Source organism: Cyprinus carpio, chromosome A10 (assembly GCF_018340385.1).
Source record: "Cyprinus carpio isolate SPL01 chromosome A10, ASM1834038v1, whole genome shotgun sequence".
NCBI lineage: Eukaryota > Metazoa > Chordata > Actinopteri > Cypriniformes > Cyprinidae > Cyprinus > Cyprinus carpio.
The window spans coordinates 3,555,072-3,563,926 of record NC_056581.1 but is presented as its reverse complement, the minus strand read 5'-3'; the positions used below and the strand labels follow the sequence as shown (position 1 = coordinate 3,563,926).

The 8,855-nt window shown below is 39.6% G+C and overlaps 1 protein-coding gene across 1 annotated transcript in view; it reads right to left on the bottom strand.

Moving 5' to 3' along the window:
• Positions 1-339: 339 nt before the first annotated feature.
• LOC109111486 (polypyrimidine tract-binding protein 3-like) overlaps positions 340-8,855 on the bottom strand; it is a 33,209-nt gene continuing 24,693 nt past the window's right edge. The window contains 4 exon segments of the mRNA XM_042764764.1: positions 340-6,416; positions 6,847-6,924; positions 7,453-7,669; positions 8,472-8,564. Of these exon segments, the coding sequence (XP_042620698.1) occupies positions 6,284-6,416; positions 6,847-6,924; positions 7,453-7,669; positions 8,472-8,564 (521 nt within the window). The 3' untranslated portion in view covers positions 340-6,283.

Genomic DNA, 8,855 nt, shown 5'->3' with positions numbered 1-8,855 from the left:
ACAGAGCATTCTCTCTTCAGATACAGGCACTGAAGACGCAGAACTGTGTTTGCTGAGCACTGAGCTTGGAAGAACATCTGCTGAATCAAGGACAAATCCGGAAGGAAAGACATGAAGACGCAGAGGACATGGGAAAGTACAGATGTCATGACATTTATTCAAGGCATGCTACAATTAAAGTTGATTAGGAAAACGTCAGCAGGGTGGGTAATAAGAATAATAACTCTAATAATGAGTATGCATAATAATAAGCCATTCATGAACAGAAAAAGAAACGATTTCTACAAAAAAAAAAAAAATATACAAATAAAATCTCCACTCAATCATGCACTGCAAAAATTAGAAAATATGTTTCTTTAATAGTTTATCTTCTATTTGCATTTATTACATCAAACTCATAAACTGGATACGCTCATGTCTCTCCCCAATTCCCACAAGTCACATAAACGGCTTTACAAATGAAAGCTGGTACTGGTATGATATCAAAATACAGAAGACAAACTGTGTTCTTATGTTAATTTCCATAAATATAAAAACCAGTTCATATTGGTGTGTGTGTGTGTATCTTGTTCCCCAAAACCATTTTTTTATTTTTTATTTTTTTGGCCAGGTTAACAATAAAATAAAATGATAAGGAACACATATATACAGCATTTGTTTCCGTTTGGTAGTGAAACATTCATAAAAACTATAAATTAGGTATTTCGTTGCGTGTCAAAGCATCCTGAGATCAACTCAGGCACTTCTGTATGTGCGCTGTGCTTGAGCGACACCTCAGTTCGCTAATTTAGTCTAGCCCCTCCCTTTTATGCAAATTACACCATTCAGTTATCTATAATAATAGCCCATAAATTTAGTCACGAGAAGAAAATAGAAAGCATTATGGCTAAAATTTAAAGTTTGGATCGTAAGGGTCAATTGCATCGGAATAAAGCGATAAAATATTTCAGTCTGAACAGTGCTGCATCAGATCCAATTCAATCAAGTCCTTTGGTTTCAGTGGTTGGTTTGTCGTTGTGGTCTCGTACGTTTAAGAGTAAAGCTTTTTAATGGAATCGATGACGAAGAAAGCAAAAAGTGTAACCGCTTATCCGTTTTACAGATTGTGGCCTCTATCCGGAGCTGTTCATGAAATACTGAAAGCGTAAGGCGGTTCACATGAATCCACGAGGGCCCGGTAACACATTCAGAATCTAGTTTGACGAGGGAAAGGATATGGCTTGACCTTTCTGAGGGAAACAAACAGAGCAAACCGCGGGACACGTGAAAAACAGACATGATCCAGAGTGGAAAATACAAGAAGTTTGTCGGTTTCTGATATACAGCCAGGAAATAAGTTACAAATAAGCTAGATGAAAGGCACATAAACTTTGGTCCTGCATTATTTGTGACTTTTTCAGTAAAAAAAACCTGGAAAAAACCATACACGTGTGTAACTGTTCGAGTGAGCGTGGATATCGACGAGAAAATGTCTTACAGCACAGCGGAGCGTTGTTGCCTGAGTCAAGACGTTGTTGGAAAATGTTTCGCTTTGAGAAACAAAAACAAGTGACTTCTTGTGACTTCAGTGACACGTTTATGGAGTCTGGCTTTTCTCCTGTTGATAAATAAAAAGCATGGCAGCCGGAAGCAGATCGTTTTTCCGCTTGCGCGGCTGCGTATATTTCGCCTTCCGAGCGCTTCTGACGGACCTGACCTCTAGAGATCGCTCCCGTTCCCGTTCACACACATCGGAGGACGTTACAGACCCAGATCTGCTTTTGTGAAGAGGCAGAGTGACAGACAACAATCTTGAACCAGTTTTCACACTCTTAATAAAGAAGATCAACAAACCCCAAAAAAAGAACAAAAAGTATCACAACAGAGCAAGAAAGAAACAGGTCAAAACCCCTAAAATGAATCAATAATAAGATACAGTAAATAAGATACAACTCCAAAACACACAGGCGGAGGTCTCAGACATCAGCATCACTGAAAGGCAGACCTGAACACTCAGAGCGAATGCTGTGGGCTTCTGGGTCTCTGTGCGCTCGTTCTGAGCCAAATTTAGACTGATCGCATGTATTAGGAGTTTCATAATCGTATTAGAATGACAGAACAGAGATGATATCAAGCAGATCACACAGAATATGATATAGTCCACATTCTCGTGAAAAACTCGCCGGCATCACATTATGGTTTGTGGGAGGTTGCTAGAATGTTGCTATATGGTTGCTAAGATGTTCAGAGTGGTTTTAATGCATTGCTGTACGGTTGCTAGGGTGTTCTGATGGTTGCTAGGGGGTTACTTACTGGCCCAAAGTAAAAAGAGTCCACCTCAAAGTCTCTAGTTGAGTGGTCGACCGATTTTGATGTCCGATATCTTAGAGAGCATGGGGGCCGATATAAATCTGATATATCACACGCCATCAAAATAAAAGTCCCGCTTCTGACATACTGGGTAAACAGAATTGGTGATATATCTTGGCGATGTATCAGTCAACCACTACTCTAGATACGACTTGGGTGGCTCCTTTAATGAAAGTCATGAAAGCCCGTTTGAACATTCGTTTGGCGAAAAAGTGTGATCACATAGAAAAGAACAAAAACTTCACAGACGTGCTCATAACAGCTCATAAATTCATACTATTTAATCAGAACGATACGCAAGCTTACAGCAACCTCTGTCTCTGAGCGCAAAATATTTATATCAGAGATTGAGGAACATAATTGTGGCCTAGAAAGGCTTTATGTAACAATGGTATGCGGGTCTAGCATACATATGTACACACACACACACACACACACACACACACACACATCAGCGAGGGAGAATAGAGACCCACAGCATGCTCTGAACATCGCTGAGTTCACCGTTCATTTTTCTAATGAGAGCATTCACAGCACCATACATCATAACTTACATCTCATATCATATTAAGACCACATGGTACTGAGTCCCCACAAAATGCACATCTATAAGAGCTACACAACAAAAAATAAAATAAAAATCAAGATCAAAATAAATCAACCCTCTTACCAATCCCACAAAATAGTACGTAAGATATTTTAGGTAAAATTTCTAAAACCTATTTGATTATGAACACATAATAAGGCACGTAATAAGAAATTAGGTAAATACACAGTAAATATGATTTTTTTTTTTTTTCACCATGATTTCTTGAATGATTATAGTGGTACAAAAACCCGATGAGGTTTCAAATTTGATTTTTTTCTCTTCCATAAAAAAGAACAAATTACCAAAAATAAGTAACTTTTTTTTTTCTCAAAAAATCTTGACAATCCTTAAGATATATAGACCTGAATAGTTTTGACTGTAAGACTGTAAACTTCAACAAAATTCAATTTCTTTTGAGAAGTGAAAGCGAAGTTTTGAATCGCTTCAGGTGAAATCGGTCAAAGACAAAAAAAAGCCACTATCCCTTGCCTCGCATGAACATGAAGACTGTTGATTTATTTCATAACTGTGATTCAAATGGACACTGATAGAGGATATAGCCTAGTGCACAGGCATTGAAGCTGCTCCCTTTAGATGCTACTCAACAGGTCTACAGTGACCCTCCTTGGAATGTTAAGGCCAGATTTTCACTAAATGAGACAGCGTCTTGCTCACATGCACAAGCGAGTCATCATATATCCTAAACAGTCCCGATGAAACCGGTAATAATACACTAAACATACATATACAGAATCAGCTTTTGTATATGCACACCATTGCCATGTTCCAAAACCTAGTGAGCTGCCTATTGAGATGACATTTTAAGGCATTAAATGTGAGCTCCCGGCACAAAGGCTGCTCCAGCCTTCTAGGATATCTAATTTTGGCCAAAATCTAAGGCAGCACTGCATGTAACCATTGTGGATAAAGCAATCCCAGAATGCACTGTGAAGCTCATTCAAGATGGTAGGCGAATCAAGGCAAATGTCGATTATAAAAATAATAAAAATCTATACATTTGTTTAACCTGATTAAAAATGGATCGTTTTGACTGCAGTGTTGAAGTTGCGCATCTGGCTTAAACCCATTGACATTAGCATGTTGCTAGGCTAAGGTTGTGATACCTGAAGTGTAGAAATGCATAGCACGAGCAAATGTGCACTGCAGCATCTCTAGACTGTCTATACTGAAAAAAGCCAAAGATCCAAATCCATTTGTCCTGTTGTCGGAAGTAGCGTAAACGTTTGTAGTACGAACAGGGCATCAGTTTACTGTTGTGTCGCATCATGCCACACCACATTATCAGCTTAGCAACATGTAAACCTCAAAGTCTACCACTGTAATAAGTGTAAAGAATTCATAGCAGAAGCTCGATATTGCCATGTGCTATATATTTCTACGATTAGACTCATTAGCTTAGCAACATGCTAACTGTACTTAAATCAATCAAATCCAGTGCTAGCCTTCAAACGCTGCTCAACACTTGTAATGTATTGATTTTTTAATGGAATCAATGAAGGAGATGCTAGTTTTGGAGTCAGCTATATTTGGAGCTTGCAAGCATTTCCATGATGCCAAAGTCTTTGTGTAATTGGCATAGAAGATTCACGTGATCTAAGCTGACCATTTTTGTCTACTGATACAGACTCAGAGTTTAACATCTCCACCTCTAGAAGAAAACCTCTGGCCTGGACTCTACTGGAGGTGAGTTTCCGGTGCACTCCTGTGCTATCAGATCAGTCACTTATGAGCTTTCATAGCAATTAGGATGCTTCCTTAGAAGCCTATGCAGCAGCTCACTAGGTTTGGGAACTAGGCAGCATCTTCATGTCATTCTGAATCGCTCTTTCCTTTAATATTTGTTTTGGTCAGTTGCAGAGGCATTTAGTGTGGGACTGCAAGGCAAAAGAGAGTGCCGCCCTCTTTTTTTGCTGTGACTCAATGGGCTTCACTACGGTTTCTACAGAGCCCACTGCTGCAAACTCTCACACCTGTGACCAGAGCCGAGGAGTGAAAGAACAGAGTAACGAGCACAGAACCTTCTGCCCCTGTGTGGAAAGATGGAAAACAAGAAGAACGAAAGGAAAAGACTCAACTAAGAGCAAGAGGGGGAACAGAATGGAGGAAATCATCAATTTCCCATCAGGATCACGGGCTATACCATTCACATTGAGAATTTCACTTAGGAGGAGGCGGAGCCTCTTATCAGGCTGGGCGTTGCTGATTGGAGCGTTCCAGTAAGGTTGACAGCTGGCCGTAAGTTTAATGGAATGATCGTGCATGTTTGAAAAGTTTGCCCCGGTTCAGAGGAACCCGATCGACTGGACAATGACATCGCGCCATTGCACACAGATGTTCTCTGACAGCATTGCAGGTGCAGAGAGCCCACAAAAGGCTGGTCTGTCTGATATAAAATTTTCATAATACAAGAAAAAAATAACAAATCACGCCATTCACTATCTATTCACAGATGCCTACCATCTGGCTATACATCTCTGCACAGTAAACAGATAAGAGGATGCCAAACATTCCCCACGGTGCCTGTCTTCAGTTCAAATTAAAGTGCTGAGAAACAAAAGATTTGTAAGCTGCAAATTTTAAATGCACTCATTCTTGAATCCATAGCACTCTTGTTTTAATGCTACTCTGAAGAAAAAGGACAAGCCCATTGGTCGAGGCCGTCGCTACAGATTTTTTTTTTCCAGCAGCACCTTGATAATGACGTCAGCGACATTCAAACGGTGACCGTGCGTTCAATACATCCCACGGGAAATGCGGCGGTCCGTTGAAACAGCCAATGAGAATGAAGGTGTTGTTTTTTGGGGGAGGCACAGAGGAGACTCTGCCCTCATTAGGTCTGGGGTAACAAGGCCATTGGGCTACAGGAGCGTCAGTCTCCAATGTAATCGGCAAGTGTGCGGTGAAGAAACTTCCTCAGCACTGACTTGTTCGAGAATGTTCACCTCATGTTAGTCTGCGTTTCACATCAACAAAGTCCTCGCCAGTCGACTAAAGAGGGAGTCCTACTTCCTCCACACGGAGGTTCCCGGAAACGTCACATTGTCATGGATATCCCATGTGTCTTCAGCCCTGGTTTCGTGAGAGTAAATCAAACTCACTCTGAGACTGTCTAAAGGTTCTACAGTAGTCTCTTATTTGCTTTTTTATCTTTCTTTTTTTTCTTTTCTTTTGAAAATCTCTAAAACTACCCCATGAATATCTATAATTGTTTTTTTAAAGTTTGTCAGTCAGTCTTATTCTCTGAATGAAACAGTCAGACTGCTGAAGGTTGAAGGGCAGGTACGGGGAGGATGGGGAAAGGGTGTGTTTGTAGTGAAGGGGGTGCTAGATGGTGGATTTGGAGAAGGACACTCTCAGATGGTGGTTTTCTCCCAGGTCATGGTTGTGGAGGTCGATAAGAGCCTGGATGGCTTCTTCCACCGAACCCAGCTGGATCAGAGCCATCTTGCGGTCTTTCCTATTAATCATATATGGATAGTGAAAATCAGACACTGGGTGATCCCGAAACAATTCAAGATCAGCCAAAATTTAGAACCAGGTATACTATGGGAGTCAATGGCTACCGTCAACTGTTTGGTTACCAGCATTCTTCGAAATATCTTCTGTGCTCAATAAAAGAAAGAACTATCCCTTTAAACAAAATGTAAAATAGGAATGCTCCTAGAGTGCTATCTAGCTACACATTTTTTCCTAGTAAACTTAAAATCGCTAGACATTGTAGACATTGTTGATAACATTCCATTCATGTTTTCACAAAAAACTAATCCTTATCAGCAATGTTTTACATGAAGAAAGGCACAAGCAGACTCTTCCCCATGTGAACAAATACTTACTAAAATCAGATAAATGAAGGCTTAGAAAAAAAAACAAATGTGAAGAGAACTCACTGGAAAAACTTGAAGGCCTTGACTGTGTATCCAGAACCGGCAAACAGGTCTTTTAGAAAATCATCCGTAGTGGAGGGACTGGGGGAGGAAAGAAACAATGAACACAGTGTTTACAAAGGACAAAAATAACACCTTATCTGATGCCAACAATAATGAAAGACTTCTAGTGAAACAGCCGCTAATATGATGATATGTGTGGGGTGATATGAATTATAATCATATATCACGGTATAAGTAATTTGACATCGCTGTAAAATTATGCATCACAATTAAGTTTCTTTTTCTGGAAATTCAAGCCTCATATGTTTTATATATTGCAGTGCAGTCAATGTCTATTTTTCTAGTGACTTAAAAAGTATTTAATAAGATTTAATTTAATATGAATATTATAAATGCAAAGCAAATCATTCTAAGTTTTAATTCGCTCCTTCATTTTTAACATTAATTATTTTTATAATAAAATAAAAAAAATTGAGATTTGCACATTTTAAAAATGTTTATTTAAGTTATTTCAGCAAAATTTAGTTGTTTTTTTGTTGCAATATTTTGTAGCATGCTGTATTGAGCATGTGGTGCCCGATGTGTGGGTGTGTGCGAGTCACTCACGGGATATTTGAGAGGTGCAGGGTGGCGGAGGGAGGGAAGATGTTCTGGAAGTTCTTGGAGCCGGGCTTTTTGAAGCGGTGCAGCGGGCTCCCACTGAAGTCTTTGGTCAGGCCCTGGTCCTCCTGACCCTCCCTGGGGAGCTGCACCGTCTGGTGCTTCGAGATGGTCACACGGATCACCTTACCATACAGACGCTGACCGTTCAAATGACTCATCGCTTTACAAACAAACCCAGAGATAACGTGTTACAGATAAGCTTTAACCCTGAGACACAATATAATACTCTCTTACACTGAGCAAATCTTTTTCTTACATTTGAACAACAAAACTCATGCATACAAGTTTTTATCCAACATTTTTCACACACACACACACACACACACACACACACACACACACACACACACACACACACACACACACACACACACACACACACACACACACACACACACAAAGCCTCTAAATATTGGTTGCACTCATCTCCTGATACATAAAACACAACCAGAGAATGAAGTTATGTAAATGGTTTTGCAAAAATTATTGTATAAAATGCCATCTAGTGTATTTTTATAATAATTGTATATTTATAATCCATTGCTAATTGACCTTTTTTACAGTATAGAATATATTTTCTGCCTCATTCTGTGATAAGAAGCCACATCAGATCACAAAAGAAAGGTATTTCAAAAACATGTTAATGTTCTCTTTTGTTGGACAGCAGGTTTAGAAACGCTTCTCATTACAAGGGAAGGTGTTCAGCGTGTGTTACTTTTTCAAATGCACAAAGGCAAAAAGAAAATAAAAAATGAAATAATGATTACTCTATTGTCCTAGCTTAAGAAAAATGCAACCTTTATAAATATTTCATTCATAGCTCTGGCTACATCCAGCAGTGATAAAACCACACTGATCTGTAGCTTTAACACAAACACAGAATACTCTGATAAAGACGCCTGATCAAAGGATGAAGAGAATGTGTCAAGATGAAAAGGATTTCAGAGTAATGCCTGACATACCGAGCTGGGCTTGTGTGGCGTCTGCCATCTGTATTAAGGCATTCTCTTTCTTGTTGAACAGAATCTTGACTCGGTGAACATCTCCGTACACTCCTGCCGGGATAAAAGAGAAATTTTGATTTTTGTTGTTGTTGCTGAAAACACACAGTGAACACAATTTACAGCAAATAATACGTTATCTGCAGATCTCAGGGTTTCATTATTGAAGGCAGAGGGCGACGGTTACTCCTCACAAGCTCAGAGCGAGCAAACATTGAGCGATTTTAAAGGATATCACTCACACTGAGGTCTGTCTCTGATGTTGACAGTTATTAAATTGTAGGGACAATAACAATGACACACACTGAGCGTGTGTATGGGAGAATTTCGAACATTCATAAGACG